At 37.7% G+C, this 25747-nt stretch overlaps 1 protein-coding gene across 3 annotated transcripts in view; it reads left to right on the top strand.

Annotated features, from left to right (window-relative positions):
* The window catches only part of AGO3 (argonaute RISC catalytic component 3), a 129435-nt gene that overhangs the window by 82813 nt on the left and 20875 nt on the right, over positions 1–25747 (top strand). For all 3 annotated transcript variants that reach the window (XM_007182514.3, XM_057545717.1, XM_057545721.1), the window contains 5 exons: positions 11352–11511; positions 12771–12861; positions 16215–16409; positions 16742–16876; positions 19251–19352. In XM_007182514.3, the coding sequence (XP_007182576.1) occupies positions 11352–11511; positions 12771–12861; positions 16215–16409; positions 16742–16876; positions 19251–19352 (683 nt within the window). The remainder of the gene's footprint in view (positions 1–11351; positions 11512–12770; positions 12862–16214; positions 16410–16741; positions 16877–19250; positions 19353–25747) is intronic.

Genomic DNA, 25747 nt, shown 5'->3' on the forward strand with positions numbered 1-25747 from the left:
GTACACAGATTTCCCTATTTTTAACATTTTGTTTTAGAGTGGTACATTTAATGAACCAGTATTGATAAATTATTACTAACATATTGTCCACAGTTTACATTAAAGTTTACTCTTTACGTGTACAGGTCTATGGGTTTTGACAAATCCATAATGTCATGTATGTACTATGACAGTATCAAAGAATAGTTTCACTGGTCTAAAAATCCCCTGTGCTCCACTTACTCATCTCTCCCTCCATCTCCTTAAACCCCTGACAACCACTAGGCTTTTTATGTCTCTACAGTTTTGCCTTTTCTAAAATGTTATATAGTTGGAGTCATATGGTATGTCCCCTTTTCTGATTGGCCACTTTCAGTTAGAAATATTTAAGATTCCACCATGTCTTTTTGTGGCTTGATAAAGTCATTTCTTTTTAATGCTGAATAATATTTAATATTGCATTGTGTGGTTGTACTACAGTTTGTTATACATGTACCTGTTGAGGGACATCTTGATTGCTTCCAGTTTTGGGCAGTTATGAATAATACTGCTCAAACATTCATGTGCAGGTTTTTGTGTGAACATAAGTTTCTAACTCAATTTGGTACATAACCAGGAGCACAACTGCTGTATCAAATGATAAGACTGCCAAAAAGTGACTGTACCATTTTGTATTCCCATCAGCAGTGAATGAGAGTGCCTATTGCTCTACATCCTCTTCAGCATTTGGTATTGTCAGTTTTTTGGATTTTAGCAATTCTAATAGGCATGTAGTAGTATTTTATTGTAATTTTAATTTGCAGTTTGTTAATAACACAATATTGAGCACGGGACTTCCCTGGCGGTCCAGTGGTTAAGACTCTGCGCTTCCACTGCAGAGGGCACGAGTTCAATCCCTAGTTGGGGAACTGAGATCCTGCATACTGCGTGGCTTGGCCAAAAAAGTAGAGAGAGAGAGAGGGAGAGAGCACCTTTTCACGTGCTTATTTGCTATCTGTATATCTTTTTTTTTTTTTTTTTTTTTTTTTTTTTTTAATGATTTTTGGCTGTGTTGGATCTTCGTTTCTGTGTGAGGGCTTTCTCTAGTTGTGGCGAGCGGGGGCCACTCTTCATCGCGGTACACGGGCCTCTCACTGATGCGGCCTCTCCTGTTGCGGAGCACAGGCTCCAGACGCGCATGCTCAGTAGTTGTGGCTCACGGGCCTAGTCGCTCCGTGGCCTGTGGGATCTTCCCAGACCAGGGCTCGAACCCGTGTCCCCTGAATTGGCAGGCAGATTCTCAACCACTGCACCACCAGGGAAGCCCCATCTGTATATCTTTGATGAAATGTCTATTCCAATCTTTTGCTCATTTTTTAATTGATGTGTTTGTTTTCTTATTGTTCAGGTTTAAGAGTTCTTTGTATGTTTAGATACAAGTTCTTTATCAGATACCTATTTTGCAAATAATTTTATCCTAGGCTGTGGCTTGTCTTCTCTTAACAGTGTCTTTCATAGAGCACAAGTTTTAAATTTTAATGAAGTCCAAATTTTAATAAAGTCATCAATTTTTTTCTTTCACAGATCATTTTTGGTGTTATAGTCTAAGTTTTATACTGTGTTATCTTTTAGTAGTTTTATAGTTTTCCTTTTTTACATATAGGTTTATAATCCTTTTTTTTTTTAATAAATTTATTTATTTATTTTTGGCTGCATTCGATCTTCGTTGCTGCGTGTGGGCTTTCTCTAGTTGTGGCGAGTGGGGGCTACTCTTCGTTGCAGTGCACGGGCTTCTCACTGCAGTGGCTTCTCTAGTTGCAGAGCACGGGCTCTAAGCGCGCGGGCCTCGGTAGTTGTGGCTTGCGGGCTCTAGAGTGCAGGCTCGGCAGTTTTGGCGCACGGGCTTAGCTGCCCCACAGCATGTGGGATCTTCCCAGACCAGGGCTCAAACCTGTTTCCCCTGCTTTGGCAGGCAGATTCTTAACCACTGCACCACCAGGGAAGCCCTATAATCCTTTTTTTTTTTTTTTTAAAGAAATTCACGTTCTTTTATTTATTTATTTATTTATTTATGGCTGTGTTGAGTCTTCGTTTCTGCGCGAGGGCTTTCTCCAGTTGCGGCAAGCGGGGACCACTCTTCATCGCGGTGCGCGGGCCTCTCACCATCGCGGCCTCTCCTGTTGCGGAGCACAGGCTCCAGACGCGCAGGCTCAGTAATTGTGGCTCACGGGCCCAGCCGCTCCGTGGTATGTGGGATCCTACCAGACCAGGGCTCGAACCCGTGTCCCCTGCATTGGCAGGCAGATTCTCAACCACTGCGCCACCAGGGAAGCCCTATAATCCATTTTGACTTAACTTCTGTGAAAGGTGTTAAGGTCTGTATCTAGATTGTTTTTTTTTTTTTTTCTTTTTTTGCATGTGGATTCCAATTGTTTCAGCACCATTTGTTGGAAAGATTATCTTTCTCCATGAAATTGCCTTTGCTACTTTGTGAATGATTGACTATTTGTGTCAGTCTATTTCTGGACTCTTTATTTTGTTTCATTGGTCTGTATGTCCATTCATTTGCTAAAACCACACTGTCTTGATTAATTTAGCTTTGTGATAAGTCTTGAAGTCAGATAATGTCAGTTCTCTGACTTTGTTCTTCTTCTTCCCTGTTGTATTAGCTAATAGGTCTTTTGCCTATCTATATAAACTTTAGAATCATTTTGTCAATATTACAAAATAGCTTGCTGAGACTTTTGTTGGGATTACATTGAATCTATAGATCAAGCTGGGAAGAATTGACATCTTAATGTTAAGTCTTCTATCCTTGAACATAGAATATCTCTTTGTTCAGAGCTTCTTTGATTTCTTTTATCAGAGTTTATTTATTTATTTATTTATTTATTATTTATTTATTTATTTATTTTCGGCTGCATTGGGTTTTCGTTGCTGCACGCGGGCTTTCTCTAGTTGCAGCGAGCGGGGGCTACTCTTCATTGCGGTGCGTGGGCTTCTCACTGCAGTGGCTTCTCTTGTTGCGGAGCACGGGCTACAGTAGTTCTGGCTCACGGGCTCTAGAACTCAGGCTCAGTAGTTGTGGTGCACGGGCTTAGTTGCTCCATGGCATGTGGGATCTTCCCGGACCAGGGCTCGAACCTGTGGCCCCTGCATTGGCAGGTGGATTCTCAACCACTGTGCCACCGGAGAAGCCCCTTATCAGAGTTTTATAGTTTTCCTCATTTAGATTTATATCTAAGTATATTGTTTTTTTCCTTTTTCTTCTATAAATGGTATTGTGTTTTTAATTTTAAATTCTAGTTGTTCATTTTTAGTATTTAGGAATGCAGTTGATTTTTGTATATTTATTTTGTATCCTGAAACCTTGCTATAGTCACTTATTAGTTCCAGGAAGGTTTTGTCAATTTGGGGGGATTTTCTGCATAGACAGTCATGTTCTCTATGAACAAAGACAGTTTTATTTTTTCCTTCCCAGTCTGTATACTTTTATATCCTTTTCCTTGCATTAGCTAGGAATTCCAATACGATGTTGAATAGCAGTGGTGAGAGGAGACATTCTTGCATTGTTCCTGACTTTAGGGGGAAAACATCTAGTTTCTCAGCAGTAAACATGATGTTAGCTATAAGCTTTCTATAATTGTTATTTATCAAGTTGAGGAAGTTCCCCTCCAGTCCTAGTTTTGCTGAGAGTTTTTATTATGAATGGATGATGGAGTTTACAAAATGTTCTTTTCTGCATCTGTTGATATGATCATATGATTTTTCTTCTTTTTTTTCTCTTAATGTGATCAATTACTTTAATTGATTTTCGAAATGTTGTACCCAGCCTTGCATGCCTGGGATAAATCCCACTTGGGGATGGTATGTAATTCTTATACATTGTTGGATTCAATTTGCTAATATTCTGTTGAAGATTTTGCATCTGTGTTCATGAGAGATATTGATCTGTAGTTTTCCTTTCTTGTAATGTCTTTTTCTGGTTTGGGTATTAGGGTATTTTGGCCTCAGAATCATGAGTATTTCCTCTGCTTCTGTTTTCTGGAAGAGATTGCAGAGAATTGGTATCATTTGTTCCTTGAATGTTTGGTAGAATTCGCCAGTGAAACCATCTGGGCCTGGTACTTTCTTTTTTTGGAAAGTTGTTAATTATTGATTCAATTTTTTTAATAGGTACACACCTATTCAGATTATCTATTTCTTCTGTGTGAGATTTGGTAGTGTCATTCAAGGAACTGGTCCACTTCATGTAAGTTAACAAATTTGTGGGCCTAAAGTTTTTCATAATATTCTTTTATTATCCTTTAAATGTCCTTGGGGCCAATGACCCTTTTTTCATTTCTGATATTAATAATTTGTGTTGTCTGTTTTTTTCTTGATTAGTCTGGCTGGAGGTTTATGAATTTCTTTGATCTTTTCAAAGAACTAGCTTTTTGGTTTCCTTGATTTTCCTCTGTTGATTTCTTATTTTCAATTTCATTGATTTCTGCTCTAATTAAGATTTTTTTCCTTCTGCTTGTTCTAGGCCTGTATTGTTCTTCTTTATCGTTCTAAGGTAGAAACATAGATTATTGATTTTAGATCTTTCTTCTCTGCATTCAGTGCCATAAATTTGTCTCTTAAGTACTGCTTTCACTGCATCACACTAATTTTGGTAAGTTGTATTTCATTTTGATTTAGTTCAAAATATTTTTAAATTTCTCAAGACTTTTTCTTTAATCCATGTCTCATAGAATTATGTTGTTTAATATATAGATATTTTGGGATTTCCTGGCTATCTTTCCATTATTGATTTGTAGTTTAATTCCACTGTGGTCTGAGACCATACTTTGTATGATTTCTGTTCTTTCAGATTTGTTAAGGTGTGTTTTAGGACCATAATGTGGTCTTCCTTAATGAATGTTCCATGTGAGCATGAGAAGAATGTGTATTCTGCTGTTATTGAATGAAATATTTTATAAATGACTCTTATAATCAGTTGATTGATGGTACTGTTCAAGTCAGCTATTGAATATATACTTATCTTCTGCCTGCTGGATCTGTCAATTACTGATGAAAGTGCATTGAAGTCTCCACTATAATAGTGGATTTGTTTGTTTCTCCTTGCAATTCTATCAGTTTTTGCCTCACTTATTTTGGCATTCTTTTCTTAGCTGCATACATGTTAAAGATTTTCCTGTCTTCTTGAAGAATTGACCCTTTTATTATTATGTAATACCCCTCTTTATCCCTGATAATCTTCCTAGTTCTGAAATCTACTTTGTGTGAAAAAATACAGCGACTTCAGTTTTCTTTTTCTTGGTGTTAGCATGGTATATCTTTCTGTATCACTTTATTTTAGAATTGGTTTCTTGTAGGCAACATGTAGTTTGGGTCTTTTTTATTTTTGGTTGCGGTGGGTCTTAGTTGCAGCAGGCAGGCTCCTTAGTTGTGGCACTCAGGCTCCTTAGTTGTGGCATGTGAACTCTTAGTTGCGGCATGCAACTAGTTCCCTGACCAGGGATCGAACCCAGGCCCCCTGCATTGGGAGCATGGAGTCTTAACCACTGCGCCACCAGGGAAGTCCCTGGGTCTTATATTTTATCTTCCCCTCTTTTTCTCCATTTTATGGGGTTTTTTTAATAAATTTATTTATTTTATTTATTTATTTTTGGCTGCATTGGGTCTTCGTTGCTGCACGTGTGCTTACTCTAGTTGCGGCAAGCGGGGCTACTCTTTGTTGCAGTGCGCGGGCTTCTCATTGCGGTGGCTTCTCTTGTGGAGCACAGGCTCTAGGCACGCTGGCTTCAGTAGTTGTAGCACGCAGGCTCAGTAGTTGTGGCTCGCAGGCTCTAGAGTGCAGGCCCAGTAGTTGTGGCACACAGGCTTAGTTGCTCCGCGGCATGTGCGATCTTCCTGGACCAGGGCTCAAACCCATGTCCCCTGCATTGGCAGGCGGATTCTTAACCACTGCGCCACCAGGGAAGCCCCTCCATTTTATGGTTTTAAATGAGCATTTTATATTATTCCATTTTCTCTCTTACATCAGTTATACTTTTTTTTTTTTTACTTTTAGTGGTTTCCCTAGAGTTTGCAGTATACATTTACAACTAATCTGAGTTCGCTTTCAATAATTCTGTACCACTTCACAGATAGTGTAGATACCTTATAACAAAGTATTCCCAATTCCTCCCTCCCCCTTACAATATTGCTGTCATTCATTTCACCTATCCATAAGTTGTAACCACACAATATATTGTTGCTATTATTATTTTGAACAGTATCTCTTAGTTCAGTTAAGAATAAGAAAGTAAAAAGATCTTATTTTACTTTTATTTATTCCTTCTCTGACCTTTTTTTATATATAGATCTGGACTTCCGACCTGTATACTTTTCCTTCTTTCTGAAAAATGTCTTTTATCATTTCTTTCAAGGCAAGTCTACTGTCAACAGATTCCCTTAGTTTTTATTTGTCATATTTCCCCTTCACTTTTTAAAAAATTATTTGCTTATGTTTACTTATAAATCAAATTATCTACTCACATAGTTTCAAGTGTTAAATCATTCTGGAATTCTTATTTTCAAAAACAGCACCTTTATAGCTGTCATCCCATTTGTTTTTTTCATAGGAAAACTCTTTCATCATTTGCCACTTTTTAAATTCAATTTTTGTTTATTGAGTGCTGCTGCCTGTATTTCAGTTTCTTCTGTAGTCCTGACCTGTTTTGCCAGAGCCCTGGGACCTCTACATTTGTCTCATGTTGGTGTAGGTGATGCCTTCTATAAATCAGTCACTTGGTGTCAATTTTTTTTTTTTTTTTGGCCACGCTGCGTGGCATGCGGGCTTTTAGTTCCGCCACCAGGAATCGAACCCCTTGCAGTGGAAGCGCAGAGTCTTAACCACTGGACCACCAGGGAAGTCCCAGGTGCCAAATTTTGATTGTAGTTTTCATTCCTTCTGAGGTACTGTTTTCATAGGAGTGTTCCTGAATTAACTATTTTTAAACAAGTTTTTATGTATATGTGTGGTAAAATATACATAACATAAAATTTACCATTTTAACCATTTTAAAGTACACAATTCACTGGCATTAAGTATATTCACAGCATTGTGCAACCATAACTACTGTCCACTTCCAGAACTTTTTCATCATCTCAAACAGAAACTCTGTACCCATTAAACAGTAACACCCCATTCCCCTACCCACCAACACCTGGTAGCCTCTATTGTACTTTCTGTCTCTATGAATTTACCTATTCTAGTAACTCATATAAATGGAATCATACAATACTTATCCCTTTGTTTCTGGCTTAGTTCACTTAGGGTAATGTCCTAAAGGTTTATCTATGTTGTAGTATGTATCAGAATTTTCTTCCCCTTTTTTGTTGTAAAATATACTAATATATAAAACAAAAAATTTACCATTTTAACAAGTATACAGTTCAGTGACATTAAGTACATTCAGTGTTGTACAACCATCACCACCATCCATCTCCAGAACTTTTTCATCATCCCTAACTGAAACTCAGCACTAACTCCCCATCTTCCCTCCCCCAACCCCTAGAAACCTATATTCTACTTTCTCTCTCTATGAATTTGACTGAATAAATCATATAGTATTTGTCCTTTTGTGACTGTTTATCTCATTAAGCATAATGTCCTTAAGGTTTATCCATGTTATAGTATGTATCAGAATTTTCTTCCTTTTTTTTTTTTTTTAATTTATTTATTTATTATTTTTGGCTATGTTGGGTCTTCGTTTCTATGCGAGGGCTTTCTCTAGTTGTGGCAAGCGGGGGCCACTCTTCATCGCAGTGCGCGGGCCTCTCACTATCGCGGCCTCTCTTGTTGCGGAGCACAGGCTCCAGACGCGCAGGCTCAGTAGTTGTGGCTCACGGGCCTAGTTGCTCCGCGGCATGTGGGATCCTCCCAGACCAGGGCTCGAACCCGTGTCCCCTGCATTGGTAGGCAAACTCTCAACCACTGCGCCACCAGGGAAGCCCAGAATTTTCTTCCTTTTTAAGGCTGAATAATATTCCATTGTTATGTATATACACATTTTGTTTATCTATTCATCTATCAATGGGCACTTGGATTAGTTCCACCTTTGGGCTATTGTGAATAATGCTGCTTTGAACATGAGTATACAGCTCTCTGTTCCAGTCCTTCCTTTCACTTTTCTTGGGTATATTACCAGAAGTGAAATTGCTGGATTATATAATTCTGTTTTAGTTTTTTGAGCAATTGCCTTACTGTTTTGTACAGAGTCTGCACCATTTTGAATTCCTATCAGCAGTGTACAAGGTTCCAGTTTCTCCATGTTCTTGCCAATACTTATTTATTTATTTTAGCCATCCTATTGGGTGTGAAGTAGTATCTCTTTATGGTTTCCATTTGCATTCTCCTAATGATTAGTGATGTGGAACATCTTTTCATGTGTTTATTGAACATTTGTAGATCTTCTTTGGAGAAATGTCTGTTCAACTCCTGTGGTCATTTTTATTTGGATTGTTTGGGTTTTTTCTTATTGAGTTATAGGAGTTAGTGTGTGTGGGTTTTTCGTGCATGTTGTTTTTCGTTGTTTTGTTTTGTTGGTTGGTTGGTTGGTTTGTGGCCACACTGCACAGCTTGTGGGATCTTAGTTCTCCAACCAGGGATTGAACCCAGGCCCTTGGCGGTGAGAGTGTGGAGTCCTAACCACTAGTCCACCAGGGAATTCCCAGGAGTCAGTGTTTAATTGTTCCTGCAGTTAATGGCTTCATCAGCTTCTGCTTCTAATAAGCTGATCTTGGCTGTGATTCTCTGTATTCACCTGTTTTGGGGATGGCAGTTTTCTCTGATGGATCTAAGACTAAGACCAGTCATTAATTTTCAGTTTGTTCAGCTTTTTTTGTTGTTGTTGTGAGGATGGAAATGATGACTTCTAATCTTTTATGTGTTGGTGCTATAGCTAATGTCCAGAGTGGTATTTTTAAAGTACAAATCTGATTTTATCCTCTTCCCTATCACCCCCACTTCAGTAGTTTTTCATTATACAATTGGTAAAATTGATATTTAAGATTATCTTCCAGGGTTTGCATGTTCTAATCCGTGACTTTATTTTTTTTAATAAATTTATTTATTTTTTATTTTTGGCTGAGTTGGGTCTTCGTTGCTGTGCACAGGCTTTCTCTAGTTGCGGTGAGCGGGGGCTACTCTTTGTTGTGGTGCGCGAGCTTCTCATTGTGGTGGCTTCTCTTGTTGCGGAGCATGGGCTCTTAAGCGCGCAGGCTTCAGTAGCTCTGGCATGAGGGCTCGGTAGTTGTGGCTCACAGGCTCTAGAGCTCAGGCTTAGTAGTTGTGGCACACAGGCTTAGTTGCTCCGCGGCATGTGGGATCTTCCCAGACCAGGGCTTGAACCCATGTCCCCTGCATTGGCAGGCGGATTCTTAACCACTGTGCTACCAGGGGAGCCCCTAATCCATGACTTCTTACCTCTTCAGAATTCATCTCACTTTATGCTCTTTTTTCCCTGCAGAAACTCTTTGTTTATCCTCTTCCTTCTACCTGCATTGCTTCTCATAATCCATCTTCCACCCTTTACCAAGTAAACACACATTCTTTTGAATTTTAGTTCAGACATCCCTTCCTTGGGGAAACTTTGCCTGACCTCCCTGACAAGGTCAAATTCTCTCACTTTTATTGTCTTACAGCACCTTGTTACCACTCCTTTATGTTGTTTCACAGTTACAATGTTAAATTTGAAGTTATTTAATTAATGGCTATTTCTCTGACTAGACTATAAGCTCTGTGAGGGCAAGAACAATGTCTCTCTTGACTTAACATTGTATATCCAGAGCTTCGCACAGTACTAGCATGTATTAGGTGGCTCATTAAATATTTGTTGGATGAATTAATAAACCTTTTTAGAGGGCAACTTTTCAGTATCTATAAAAATGTTAAGTATATATATCTCTGATCCCTCGAGTCTACCTGTAGAAATTTATTCTGAAGCTATAGTTATACAACCAAATGAAAGTTAAATATACAAGGATGTTATTCATAGCATTGTTTGAAATAACGGAAACCTGGAAAAAGTTAAAAATATGTCGGTGTATGAGTAGTGGTTAGATACCTTATGGCATTTAAAAACAAAGTAACAGCTGTTGTTATAAATAATAAGGGCATCTATATATTGGCATTCAGAACATACTATATTATTAAGTGAATATGACAAGTTACACAATAGAGTGTATAGTATATTCTCAATTTTTGTTTAAAAGTGTTTTCCATGTGTTATATATAAGAAGTTATGTACACCGAACTCTTTATGGTAGTTACAATGGCAGAGAGGGGGAGAGGAACAGGAAACAGGATAAGGAAAGGAACAGGATAAAAACCTTTATACAGTAATACCTCTATATTTCTAAATTAAAGTTTGGAGAATTAGATTGAAAGCTATAAGTATACTGTGATTATAACTGCATTAAAATAATGCAAATGAGAACATTATTGGAAGAGAGTACAATTAAATACTAATAAGGGTTTATGTATGATATTTTTCTCTGGTTTTTCGGTTATTGTGGTTATACTATTTTCGTGAAGACAAAAGTATGCTTCCTTATATATGAAGAAAACAACTGGAAAAAATTATCACTAAATACTTAAGCTAATCTTCAAGGCAGTAAGTATACTTTATTTTTTAGGATTATTTTTCATATTTTATAGTTGTATATTGTAGAACACAGTTTTCAGAAATGCTGGAAACAGTTCATTCAAAAGATCTAGTTTATTTTAATTGGCTAGATATCAAGTTAAAACATTTAAGATAGTATATTACTAATTGCACTCTCTTTTTTTTTTTTTTTTAATTTTGGCTGCGCTGGGTCTTCATTGCAGCGTGAGGGCTTCTCTAGTTGTGGCCTGCAGATGCAGGCTCCAGAGCACATGGGCTCAGTAGTTGTGGCGCACAGGATTAGTTGCCCCACGGCATGTGGGATTTTAGTTCCTCCACCAGGGATTGAACCTGCGTCCCTGCATTGGAAGGCGTATTCTTAACCACTGGACCACCGGGAAGTCCCACTAATTGCACTCTTGAATGCCCTCAAAACTCTGCACATTTATATAATCAAATAAGGCAGTATAGGGAATTCCCTGGCAGTCCAGTGGTTAGGATCCGCACTCTCACTGCAGAGGGCTTGGGTTCAGTCCCCGGTCGGGGAATTAAAATCCCACAAGCCGCGCAGCATGGCTGAAAAAAAAAAGAAAGGAAGTATACTTTAAATTTTAATAACGTTGTTTTAGTATTGGTATAAGTTTTGGTATCCTGTAATACAGTGATGTATTTCACAAGGGGAAAGCATACATAGCAGCTTAATTTTCAGTAAAATTTGCCTTTTTATAACTAGAGGTATTTGTATTTGTTCCATAGCGGAGGTGAAGCGTGTTGGAGATACACTTTTGGGTATGGCTACACAGTGTGTTCAAGTCAAGAATGTAATAAAAACATCCCCTCAAACTCTCTCAAACCTGTGCCTAAAGATAAATGTTAAACTTGGAGGGATCAATAATATTCTTGTACCTCATCAAAGGTAAGATAAGCTAATCACCAATAAAATATTAATTTTTCTCTGTATTGCCATATCTAAGACCTATGTAAGAGACAGCTTTGATGATTCCTGCCATGGGAGATAAGTAGACATTTTGGCAAAAACTTAAGAGTTTTAATTGGCAAAATTTACAAGATTCCTTTATGAAAAATCCCCTCCCATCTCCATTTTCATTTAGTATGCAAAGTACCTCGTCCCTGGCTAGAAAGTATTGAGAATTTTATTTATTTTTCACTGGAGAGCCCAGCTTGAAGAACTTTCTCATTGTTTGGTAGTCATCTTCAAGCTGGTGTAATGAGGCAACTCACTCACCTAGAAAGTGAGGGAAGCCTTTCTTCCCTCTTTTAGGGGCTTTGGGTGGGGTTGGATGGGGGGGCATGTCAATTAAGTAAATCAATTAAGGAAGCCATATCAACTCCTGGCGGAGTCAGTGGGACAACAGATGTTACTGTTATATCACCATCATGTCTAAGAGCTCTTAGGAAGTATGACACGTAATGACCTAGAAATAGGGTGCTGGGGAAGAGGCCGTTATTTGGAGAATTGAGCAATAGGTTTCCTTTTAATAGTTGAAGCAACTAGGGCTCTAAAAAATTAAATATCTTGTTGACACAGAAGCTCTTTTTTTCCTGTTTTTCCATACTGCCTCTATTTCCCATCCCTATTAAATATGAGATTCATAAATGACATGAATATAGAATTTTATCAACAACTCCAAGAACTAAAAGTCATTTGAATCTTAAAGGATACAGTTTTAAAATAAAATGAACTGCTAGCTACTTTATGACTATTAAATGTATGTTACTCAAATTTTATACTTTTGGTCAGAGGCGGGGGAGTAGTAGAGTCCCATAATCCCTTCCAGTGTGGTTTAATGATTCTTTATCTCCTTGAGAGATTACATTGGCTTAAAATGTAAGTAGATTAAAGAATGATTGATACAAATCAGTGGATTAATATGAGGAAGTTTATCATTTTATGCCTATTAAGAATGCTAGCAGCAGTTGACCTTTGCAACCACCAGCACCACTGCTTAAGGCAGAAAACTGCTCTGAATACTTCACTTAATAGAGATTCATGAATTAAGAGAATAAAGCTGTCAGTAGTTCAAGCCTATGAAGTTGTCTATAATGGACCTCCTCTGTGCTATGCCAGCAACTTGCAGTTGTGTTGCAGTAGTGTGAAATAGGTAAAAGGATAATGAAAAAAATGATCTAACTCTTTTTAAAACTGTGTTTAAGACCTTCTGTGTTCCAGCAACCAGTGATCTTTTTGGGAGCAGATGTCACTCATCCACCAGCTGGGGATGGGAAGAAGCCTTCTATTGCTGCTGTGAGTATCTTTAGACAGGTTTATCTTATCTAAAGTTTAGACAAAGATCAACATTTTGGTTTTAACTTTTTGAATTTTAATGACATTTTCTTTGAAACCAACTTTTATAAATATAAAGTTTAAAAAATGTATTTATAAAGTTTTATAAATATATATATCTATATGTAGATCTATCCAGAGCCAACTTTCAAATGTTCTTTGGGTTTTTGAAAAAAATGATATCCTCTGGTTTGGAGGCTGCAAGTTCTGTATATATCTATTAAATCAAGTTTATTAATTATATTACTCAACTCTTCTGTATCCTACTTTAATTTGTCTGTTTGACCTCTCTATGGTTGTATATTTTCAGTTACTTTTTGTAATTCAGAGTTTATGTATTTCAGTAGTGTCTTTGTTACAGAAAGATGCATTACATATAAGTTTGCTGGATTGCATTTTTTTCAGTATAAAATATCTTTCATCTTTGTCCAGTTTAATACTTTGCACTTGAATTCTTTATTACTGCTCCTCTTACTTTTAACATTTGCCTGTTCTGTCTTTTGCCCACCTTTATATTTGTAACCTTTCTGTGTCAGTTCAAAAGTGTATTTCTTATAAGCTTCATAAAGCCAGATGATATTTTACCCAACTTGAAAATTGCTTGACACACCATTGTAGAGCAATTATACTCCAATAAAGATGTTAAAAAAAAAAAAGAAAATTGCTTGATTTTAACAAATGTCAACATTTTGAAAATGTCAACATATTTTAGGCATACTTGATAAATTTCAGAAATTAAACTGTAAGACTTTTTATATATTTTTTCTATCATTCATTATAATCTTTACTTTTAATTTTAAAAATCTGATAAATCTTAATCTTTCCTTGAAAATGATAGTAATATTAAATTTTTCACTTATTTTTCCAAAGCTCTTTTCATTAATGAAGAAAATTGACTTTTATCTATTAATAAATACTTCCTTGTATTCTTAATGTTATGCATAAATTGTGTACATTTCAAGTGTCCTAGAGGTAGTATTGAGCAATCTCTGATAGTCATTAAAATGTTCCTAGAGAAGATAAAATGATACAAAATTTCTAAAAACTTACTTTGGATTTGCTATTTTAGGGTTGTTTTCCAAGAAGTTTAAGCACTTTTAAATTCTTTTGGACTTCTGGGTTGTCATTGTCCCTTTTTGCTAAATCCATTTCTACCAAATATTCACTTTCTTTTATAATTATCAGAGGTCTTGTAAATAGAATTTGATTATTTTTGCTATATATCTTCTATTCCCAAGAACTTAAAGACTAGTGTGAGAAACAATGTAAGTAATAAATGCCATATAGTATAATAGATACTACCATGATAGTGATGTAAATTAAAATTGCAAAAATCTGGTGTGTTGAGGAATTTCAAATGCAGGGAATTGGAATGTAGTATAGCAGACTGTGAGGCTTGTAAGATTTTGTAAGGCTTTTTTTTTGCCATCAGAGGGGGTATGGATTTATTTTTAGCAGTGGAAAAGAAACGGTCAAGTTCCTTTTTTTTTTTTTTTTTTTTTTACTTAGGGAAGATTAAAAAAAGCAGATACAATTCCATGTACCTAAAGAAGTAGACAAGTTCTAGCTCACTTTTTAAAAAACTCTTGGTTATTTTCTAATCTGACCTAAGACCGAAGAGAAATGTAAGAATTTTCCATATCTTGTTTTCTAATAAGATGTTTAAATTACTGATGGGAATTTAGGTACTCTTTTGAAATAGTTTGTTTTTATTTATTTATGTTTTAATTGATGTATAATTGACATATAACATTATTTTAGTTTCAGGTGTATAACATGATTTGATATTCATATATATTGTGAAATGATCACTACAATAAGTCTAGTTAACATCTGTCACCATACATAGTTACAAAAGTTTTTTCTTATGGGGAGAACTTTTTTTTTTTTTTTTTTGGCTGCGCCGGGTCTTAGTTGGGGCACACAGGATCTTTCCTGGTGGCGCATGGGCTCCAGAGTGCGTGGGCTCTGTAGTTGCAGCGTGAGGGCTCTCTAGTTGTGGCACCCAGGCTTAGCTGCCCCAAGGCATGTTGGGATCTTAGTTCCCTGACCAGGGATCAAACTGGCGTCCCCTGAATTGTAAGTGCTGAGAACTTTTAAGATTTACTCTCTTAGCAATTTTCAAATATGCAGTACAGTATTAACTGTAGTCACCATGCTGTACATTACATCCCCATGGCTTATTTATTTTACATCTGGAAGTTTGTACCTTTTGAGCCATTTCACCCATACCCCACCCCTCTGGCAACCACCAGTCTGTTCTCTATATCTGTGAACTCAGTTGGGATTTTTTGTTTGTTTTTTTGTTTTTAGATTCCACATATAAGTGGCATCATATGGTATTTGTCTTTGTCTGACTTATTTCACTTAACACAATGCCCTCAGGGTCCATCCATGTTGTCACAAATGGCAAGATTTCATTCTTTTTTATGGCCAAATGATATTCTATTGTATGTATATGCCACATTTTCTTTATTAATTCATCCATCAATGGACACTTAGGTTGTTTCCATGTCTTGGCTGTGTAAATAATGCTGCAGTGAACATGGAGGTGCAGAGGTCCATTTTTGAAGCATGACTTTTTTATAGATACTACCCTGGAAGAAAGAGAAGCTGGAGGTAGAATAACCAGCTGGTTCTTGGCCCAGGCTCTGATCAGTGATGTGTGAACACTTTTAAATATTCTGGTTCCAGTGATCATGCTTCAGTAGATCTGTGAGTGACTACAGTCAAGGAAAACTTATAAGTTCATGCTTCAGAGTTCCCTCTGCTCCAAACACATAACAATATTAAGACACAGAGAGAAAAAATTAAGATAGCTACTCTCAAAACCAAGATTTAAAATTTATGAAGCATAAGAGTTCTTAAGATAATGCCAAAGTCATCTTGAATATGGCTTCTGGGGTAGTTTGCTAAACTGTAAGAGCTATAAAGAGAAATCAAGAGTTTGAATGGGCCCTCTTTTTTATTTATCTCCTTCCTCTATGTACATCTCTTTGTCTTTCTATCCTTACTAATATTTAGGTTTACCAGCAACATCTGTAAATTAGAACCAAATTGTTAAATATAAAGTACAGCCTACTTATGGGAAAATAGTTTTTGACCCTAGACTGGGTCTTTTATTCTGTTCTTCACTGGAATTATCTATTTTTATTACTTTCAAAATGAACTGTGATAAATAGTTAAGGTTATAATAAAATACAAATTTAAATGAAATCCTTTTCCTTTTTTTTCAACTTTTTTGTGGTAAAATTCATATTCATATAGTTTTGAATACCTTAATTTCTATGTTTTCTTTACTTTTTTCAACCTAGGTTGTAGGTAGTATGGATGCCCACCCAAGCAGATACTGTGCTACAGTAAGAGTTCAGAGACCCCGACAGGAGATCATCCAGGACCTTGCCTCCATGGTCCGAGAACTTCTCATTCAGTTTTATAAGTCAACTCGGTTCAAACCTACTCGTATCATCTTTTATCGGGATGGTGTTTCAGAGGGGCAGTTTAGGCAGGTTGGTTGCCTGGGATTCTCATCATACTGTGGTTAAATCAGATACTGTGTTTATAATATGGTGTCTAGTTCTGAAGTTAGGAGCCTTAATTGAGAGTTCCTAAAGTCAAATTTTGATACTTCCTTAGATTTTCCCTTTTAAAATATTTACTGGATATGTAAGCCTTGATCGCTAAGACCATGCTCTGATAATAGTTAAAATGGAATAGAGAAGTATAATTAGCTGTGAGGTGATGAGTTTAAGAAATTCTGAGTCTAAATCATTGTCTTACTTTGAAGTATGTATAGGAGAACAACTGACTAGATCAAATCTTTCCATTTCATCTTCTCTAGGTATTATATTATGAACTACTAGCAATTCGAGAAGCCTGCATCAGTTTGGAGAAAGACTATCAACCTGGAATAACTTACATTGTAGTTCAGAAGAGACATCACACTCGATTATTTTGTGCTGATAGGACTGAAAGGGTAATCTTACATTTATTGTAATACTATTATAAGCAAAGGTTATCTAACATAGTTCATAGAGCACTTAACAAAGGCTCTCTGCCAACAGCAGAGTTTCTGATATATAGTAGTGGGTTACAGCAAAGCAGATTGATTATGAGTATAGAAGCATCAAAATAAGTTAATTTTTAACTTTCTAGAATTTCTAGTAACACTCCAAATGTTCAAAATCCCATTATACTTTTTTGTTGTTGTGAAGAAACTCATAGTTTTAAAATTGTTCTTTTTATTCATATTTTCCTTAAATGTTCAGAAGAAAAAAGGTATGTTCTATTTTTAAAATATCTTGTAAAAATTAATTTTACAAGCTAGGGACATTCTAGAGTGATTAGTGAAAATTCATGCAAACTAACTTTCATTTTCAGTGCTCTGCCCCCATCCTGCAAACCTTAGAGCAGAGAAATCTGAGGAGTACAAGGGTCAGTGTCCCCTTGGGAAAGGGGATCAATAGAAAAGACTGAAAAAGAAAGGAGTGTGTCTTGTCTTTGGTACATATTTGGTCTTTGATTACACTCGTTGTGTAGCTTTGGGCAAGTAACTTAACATCTCTGTGCCGGTTTCTTTCTGAGCAAGGTTTGGATAATATTAATATTTGCCTTATTTGGGTTTTTGAAAGGATTTTTTTTTTAATTAAAATATGTAATGTACTTAGAACGGTGCTTGGCACATGCTAAGCACTCAGTGGAGGTTACCTAGTTGTAGAGTGGTGGTAATGGTGGTAGTGATAGAGAAAAAGAGGGCATAATGGCAGGCACTGTTCTGGATATTTTTTATAAATTTAACTCATTTAACCCTCACAAACAACACTATGAGGTACTTATTATTATTATCCCCATTTTTCACAGTAGGAAACTGTGGCACATGGAGGTTAAATTGGTAGAGCTAGGACTCAAAATAGGCAGTCTGGCTCCAGAGTACTCTTAATCACTGTCCTATACCACATCTCTAATAGCAGTAATGATAGTTTTATTTTGGCCTCCATGTTGTTAAAGGCCTGTGCCCCAAATTACATTTCTGTACCTAGAAAACCAAAGGTTTCTTCAAAAGTTAGATCAGGAAAACCTAAGTTAGATTTAATGATTTCTTGCAACTGATGTTTAATTGTGCCTTTCCTTCGTTTGTTTGCTTCTCTTTCATCTTTGCTCTAAATCTACTAATCATAATAGATGAGAGATAATTATAAATGAGGAAATAGGCACAGAGAGGAAAACACTGTGCCCTAGATTTCATGACTAGAAACTGGTGGAGCTCTGATATGAACCCAGGCATTCTGCCGCCTCTCTAAAGAGAATAAAACTTTTAAATATACATTAATTAGGAGACTTGTGTGTTAAGAATAGGCATAATTTAGTAGTTTATGAACTGTTTTCTTTATTTTGTGATTTGGTGAAGCTAGCTGGTTGGTCCACACAGATATAACTCCAGCCACCGCCTGGTAACAGTCCCTCACACAGCAGAAATAATGTCTGAGTCAGTAAAAGAGTCTCTGATTTGTTAGCCTTGTAAACCTCAACTTACAATGAATGATTTTAAATATGTTAGGGATAAGGAGGTAGAGGTAAGTATATATATATGCATTTAAAGTGTTTTATTAGGAGACTTTCATTATCAGGAGTTTCGAACTTTTTCATTTACATCATGTATTACTCAGAGAAAATCATGGTGTCTGTTTTCTTACAAGATGTTGAAACTGCTAATATGAAATAAAAGAAATAGGGCCTTTGCAGTCATTTCCATGTCTGACTCTCAGTTATGCCCTTTATTGGATGCTATTGGGCAAGTTATTTTGTATTCCTGAGCTGTAGATTCCCCCCAGACAAATGGGAATAATACCTAACTTGCAGGATTATGAGGATTAGAAATAACGTATGTAAAGTACCTGACATATAAATGGTTAACAAATGGTGACTCTAGTTGATGCTGTTGTCAGCATTCTTTCCCTCTAAAAATATAGGGCTCTCTGAGAAAAATGCTAATTTTCATAAAACTGCACATTCAAGAGTACCTGCTCTGCACAGATGTCACAAATTGGAGCACTTAAAGTAACTTTTTTTAAAAAAATTTTTATGTTTTCTACCCGTATTGCGATCAACTACCAGCTAAGCATCAGTAGAGACTAATAGCTCTTTGTTATCAGCTTTCACTTTCAGCAACATTTAAGAATAGGACCTAGGACTAGAATAAGGTCTGCTCTTAGTGCCTGCTTAAGTAATATTTCAAGCCAGAAGTAGTGAAACATGGGATCAGCCTATGTATTTATATCTTTTTAAAAGTGCTTTCAGACACATTCTTTACCTTTGTCTTGTTTGTTTAAACTTTGACCAAACAAATCTAGGTCGGAAGAAGTGGCAATATCCCAGCTGGAACAACAGTTGATACAGACATTACACACCCATATGAGTTTGACTTTTACCTCTGTAGCCATGCTGGAATACAGGTAAGCCTGTACTTCGGGTGAAATGTTTTTATTCAGGAACTTCTGTTCTTAGGCATATTTTTTTAATCTCAGATAAAAGAGAAAGAAATATTCTTCTCTGCACTTCCGATTGTTTCCACATGAAATTAGGTGAAACTTTCAGTAACTAAATCATATCCCCTTTTTCACCTTGAGAGAGGGACTTATTTCTGCAAAAGTACCAGAATATAAGTATTTTAATAGAAGGCATCTCCCTAAACTATGTCCTTAATTTAATGTAAAACTTCAAAAAAAATCTAAAATACCTGATTGTTCCTTTGATATATTCTTTTTGATAATAATACTTCATAAAAAACTTTGACATTTACTGGCAGATACTGAGCATGTGAAAGAGTTTAGTTGTAGAATTACAGCTTTAAGTTTCAGTTAAATAATTCTAAGTCTTTTCTTATTTTCAGAAAATCTTTTTGTTAATTTGTTAGCTATACTTAGTAAAACATAAGCTGTCATTCAGTGCTTCTCAAACTTTCCAGCAGCAGAGAGTGAATCCACATTCGCAGGATATCTGAGAGAATGTAGCCCAAAACTATTTTAGTTTACTTGCCATTGATTAAAATAGAAATTTCAGGAAGATGTACCTAACTGTATATCTGAATCTTAAAGCTTTATATGTCCCACATACACTAACCCCAGTTTCACTCTTAGGGCTTTAAAATTATTGTCCTACTCATTTATATATGTTCTTATAACTCCTCCTGTTTACAATCAATGTGGTACATTTTCATGGTGGGTGGTAACAGTCAGCAAAACAAAGTTAAAAGTACCTTCTGAGATAAAATCTGTTATCATTCAAGTACATATTTTAACCTTAAGTTTCTCTCCATGTATCCCAAGGAACCCTACTGCTATGACTTTTTAGTAAATATAATGGAGGGGGAAAAAAGATTCTCTATTCACGTAAATTTTAGAAATGCTGGTCAAACAGATTGTCTTTTTACTCTAGAACTTTTGGATGCCATTGATATGCAAATGGTTATTATGAATTTTCAAGACAGGACTATTTCTCCAATGTATTTAACCAGAAACTTTAGGGACCAATATTTTGGGGGGACACCAAATTGAAACTTTGCTCTAGTCAGCAAATAACCAGGAATATTTCACAGGAACTTTCTGGGCTTTCTCTAGTTGCAGTGAGCGGGGGCTACTCTTTCTTGCGGTGTGCGGGCTTCTCATTGCCATGGCTTCTCTTGTTGCAGAGTACAGCCTCTAGGCATGCGGGCTTCAGTAGTTGCAGCGCATGGGCTCAGTAGTTGCGGCGCATGGGCTCTAGGGCACACGGGCTTCAGTAGTTGTGGCAAACGGGCTCAGTAGTTGTGGCTCACGGGCTCTAGAGCACAGACTCAGTAGTTGTGGTGCACAGGCTTAGTTGCTCCATGGCATGTGGGATCTTCGCAGACCGGGGATCGAACCCATGTCCCCTGCATTGGCAGGCAGATTCTTAGTCACTGTGCCAACAGGGAAGTCCACAAAGACCGTTCTTTACATGTCTTCCCAGCTTTATTAGACTTATCGAACTTCTCTGAGATCAAAAGGAGGAGTCTTATTTTTTAACAGCTAAAATTAAAATCGAATCATTCCTAACCAGTATGAGATAATTTTTTTGTATCACTACTTTTAACTTTACCACTGAACAACAGATCCTTTAACAACGTTTCGGCCAAATTCCGTAACTTCTTGACATTTATGTTGGCCATATTGGTGTTTACAGCTTAGTTCCATTTCCTCCCCTCCCCATTTTATTTTGAGATAAAATTCCCATTCATTTTTAAAACTTAAATTTACAAATAAAATTAAAGCTTGGCGTTTCCCTTCTACCCTCCATCTGCCCAAGACAGGCTCTAGAGCTTTGGTCCCCGTGTTTTGAGTAGGGGAGGGGACCATGGCCTGCCTCTGAGATACCTCCTTCCCCTCCTCCTTCTAGGGCTCTAACTCATCTGGTACTGCTGACTGCCAGAATGTCAGTAGTGGGGAGATGACACAAGCCTTTCTCTAGTCCATTCTGATTCTTTCTAATCCCTTAGCCTCCATGAGCTGAGGACCCTCAAAGGGCAGCACTGTCCTTCTTTAGCCCCATCTGTGGTATAGACCCCAGCCCCTTCTTTAGGTTAGATATCCCATTGCATGGCTCCATGGCCCCTCCTTCTCTACTCAACTTCATTTTTTTAGACTCCCAGAACTGCTTCCAAGAGCTCTCATCGCTCTACCTGTATGGAGTTGGGAGAGTGGGCCTATGGACTCTGAGCTCAGGAATAATCCAGTTGGGGAATGAGATGGGATAGTCTCTCCCTTTCTAACAGGCTCTCATCTTTACAACTGATTCTCTTGGAGTGCCCCTTACATGTCTTTAGGGGAGAGAGAGTGCCTTTCCTCACAATTGAAATTCTGTATTTTCACAAAACTCTCAATCTCTTCCTATATTGAGAGGATAGGGGTAAGATGAGAAGGGGCCAGAGCCCGGGATTTGATTGTAAGACCTGTCCTGAACTGTCTCCTCTCCATGAGCCCTTGAGGGAGGATAGCTGACTCCAAAGGTTTGTAGCTCTTTAGAATGTAAGATGCTTAGCACCTTTAGTCCCCTGCTTTGGACCTTAGTTGAAATTCTAGGACAGCAGGGGAAAAAAATCCTACTTACCATACTGTTAGAAACACATTAACTGGGTGGAGCATGTGACCCCTCTGACCCACCAAAGGAAATTCTTCTGAAGACATAAATGTACCTGTTGAGGAGGGGCAGTGTCCTAAATTATAACTTCCTAATATGAATCTCCAAAACTTCGAAGATGTTCTTCACTGTGATTTAACGTTCCTTTGACTCCACTTTAATTAGCTCTCTCTACCATTTTCTGTGGGTTCCTAACTTGGTCTGTTGCCCCAAGACTCAGCACATGACCCCTTCCTTTTTTCTCACTAAGAAATTATATTGTCAGTCATGCCTACTTTCTTCCCTCCTTTCCCACAGGAAACTGGGTCAACCTGTAGGATTGTTCTCATTCGCTCTTGCCTGCCTTAAGTTGGCCTTAGTTCACCAGTTATCCTCTTTCGTATATCTTCAGTCTCTTTTAAGCTTCTGATTCCATTCCCTTAGCTTATAGTTATCCCCGTCCTAAAATACAGTTCCTTGCTCCTGCTGTTCTCCTTTAAGGTGCTGTCTTCCTACCATTTGTCACCAAACTGTTCTTAAAAGGATAGCCTAAACACACTCACCAAAATGGCTGAAATTTTAAAAGACAAACAGTATTAAGGATATAGAGCAACTGGAACTCTTATACTCTCCTGGTAGGAGTGTAAATTAATGTGAACATTTTTTAAAATTGGCTGGCATTATCTACTAAACTTAAATATATGTATGCTCTATGACCAGGATTTCCACTCCAAGATAGCCAACAGAAATGCATACCTATATTCACCAAAAGATAGTATGTTAATATTCATAGTAGCACTGGTCATAATGGTCAGTACAAAAACTATCAGTACAAACAGTTCAAATGCCCATGATCAGTAGATTGGATAAATAACTATACAAATGTGATTTATACGACAGTAAGAATGATACAACAGTATGTATGAATTTCACAATGTCAAATCAAAGAAGCTAGACCCAGAGGGTACATACATTATAAACTTTAAAAACAAGCAAAACTAATCTATGATGTTAAAAGTCGGGTTACAGGGAGCAGGGTGGCAGGTAGGGTAGTGACCCTGAGAGGGCACAAAGGGGCTTTGTGGTTGCAGTTAACGTTAGTTTCTTGATTTGGGTGCTGGTTTCATGGGTATATTCTCTTTGTGAAAAATTCATCAGTCTACATGTATGGTACATGTATTTTTCTCTATATATATTTACTTCTATAAAAGGTTTACATTAAGAACAAAAAAGACTACACTTATTTCCTCTTCAACTTATAGCAAACTGCCTTCTGCCCCACCGTTATTGCTCCTTGATCTCTGTAACTTCTGACTCTATTATAATCACGCACTCATCAAAACCATCTACCATTTGGCTTCCACTACACGTGTTATCCTACCTGTCATCTTACCCTTCCGTTTTTTCTAGGTTTGGTTTTTCTTCCACCCACCTTTTAAAATTTTAAGTTCAGGGAATTCCCTGGCGGTCCAGTGGTTAGGACTCAGCTCTTTTACTGCTGTGGGCCTGGGTTCAGTCCCTGGTCAGGGAACTAAGATCCTGCAGGCTGTGCAGCACAGCCAAAAAACAAAATTTAAGTTCAAGTAATATTTATGACTTTGAAATCTCTTTTTACAGATACAGCTTTTCTCCTGATTTCCAGATCTTGAAGTTATTTTTGATTGCACCTTCTCACCTGCCACCCTTATCTAATGGAATCCCTGAACTCTACAGAATCTGTCTTCTCAGTCTAAGACCTATCTCTTATTCTTTTTTTTCTTTTTTGGCTGTGTTGGGTCTTCGTTGCTGTGCGTGGGCTTTCTCTACTTGCGGCGAGCGGGGGCTACTCTTTGTTGCAGTGCACGGGCTTCTCATTGTTGTGGCTTCTCTTGTTGTGCAGCACGGGCTCTAGGCACGCGGGCTCAGTAGTTGTGGCTTGTGGGCTCTAGAGCGCAGCCTCAGTAGTTGTGGCGCACGGGCTTAGTTGCTCCGCGGCATGTGGGATCTTCCCAGGCCAGGGATCGAACCCATGCCCCCTGCATTGGCAAGCGGATTCTTAACCACTGCGCCACCAGGGAAGCCCCTATCTCTTATTCTTATCCTCACCTCCCCTGCTTAGTTCAAGTTCTCATTATTACTTTCCTATATAATTACATGATGATCCTGGGTGCCCTCATTTAGTCTGTTCTCATTAGATTAATTAAAACAGCTAAGATCCGACTTCCCTGGTGGCGCAATGGTTAAGAATCTGCCTGCCAATGCAGGGGACACGGGTTTGAGCCCTGGCCCGGGAAGATCCCACATGCCGCGGAGCAACTAAGCCTGTGTGCCACAACTACTGAGTCTGTGCTCTAGAGCCCACGTGCCACAACTACTGAAGCCTGTGCGCCTAGAGCCTGTGCTCTGCAACAAGAGAAGCCACCACACTGAGAAGCCCGCACACCGCAATGAAGAGTAGCCCCCGCTCGCCGCAACTAGAGAAAGCCCACGGTGCAGCAGCAAAGACCCAACCATAAATAAATTTATTTAGAAAAAAAAAAAAAAGCTAAGATCCTATCATTCATCTGCTTAGTGCTTCACATCCATTGAAGGTGAAGTCTCATCTTCCTAGGACAACCTATAGACTCAAGTCCTTATATCCACTATCCTGCTCCCTTCACTGCTGCTATACCCTCAGTCTCTCTGTCTCTCACTCTTTTCTCCCATTCTTCCCTCCTATTCTTCCCTCCTACTCCTTCCCTCTCCTTTTCTCTTCCTCTGTATATGACTGTCTCCTCTCTTTTACATACACAAACATACAACACAGCTGCAGCCATTCTAAACTACTTTTAGGTAATTCTCATAAGTATCCTGTCCATGTTGCTTCCTTACCTTAAGTATTTCTTCCCTAACTTACTCCTGCTCATCCTTTAAGACTCATCTCAGACATCAGCTCTTCCCAGTAGTCTTTCTTGTATCCTTCCCCAAGACAAGTGCCCCTCTCTGCACTGCCTGAGCACCCTGTGCATACCTTTTTGTTGCACTTATTACACAGCATTGTAATCAAGCTTTTGTTTCTCTCCCCTTTCCACTAGTCTATAAGGTCCCAAAAGGCAGAGGTTATTCATTCAATCAACAGATATTTATTGTGTACCTCTTAGAAGATAGGTGTTGATACTAGGTATGTGGAGTGAACAAATAACACAATCCTTTCCTCTTTTAGTTTATTGGGGGAGATTTATTAAGTAAGTCATCTCACAAATACATACTTATAAATTGGGTTAGGTGCAATAAAAGGAAAGTAAAGATAGGAAGAGAGACTTCAGTGCGGAACTGATTTAGATTAGATTGGGAGATCACAAAAAGCTTCCCTGAGAAATGACATTTAAGATAAGATCTTGAGGAATGAGTAGGAGTTAACCAAGCCAAGAATGAGGAAGAGGCGCATATACAGGCCCTTTTGGTGGAAAAAAATTTGTCCACTGAAGGAATCAAATGCAGGCTGCTGCTGCAGTATGAGAGTAAGTTAGAGAGGTAGCCCAGGCTGGACCCTATGGGCCTTGTTGAGCAAAGATAAGGACTTGGATTTAGTCTAAGTGCACTAGGAAGCTATTAAAAGACTTTAAACTAGACACTAACGTAATTAGGTGTGTGTTTTGTTTTGTTTTTTAATTCACTCTTATTTAAGTACTGTTTGTACTGGGGAGTAAGAGTGATATTGAGGACATCAGTTAGGAGTCTGTTAAGCAAAAGATAA

The sequence above is a fragment of the Balaenoptera acutorostrata genome, chromosome 1 (assembly GCF_949987535.1).
Source record: "Balaenoptera acutorostrata chromosome 1, mBalAcu1.1, whole genome shotgun sequence".
NCBI lineage: Eukaryota > Metazoa > Chordata > Mammalia > Artiodactyla > Balaenopteridae > Balaenoptera > Balaenoptera acutorostrata.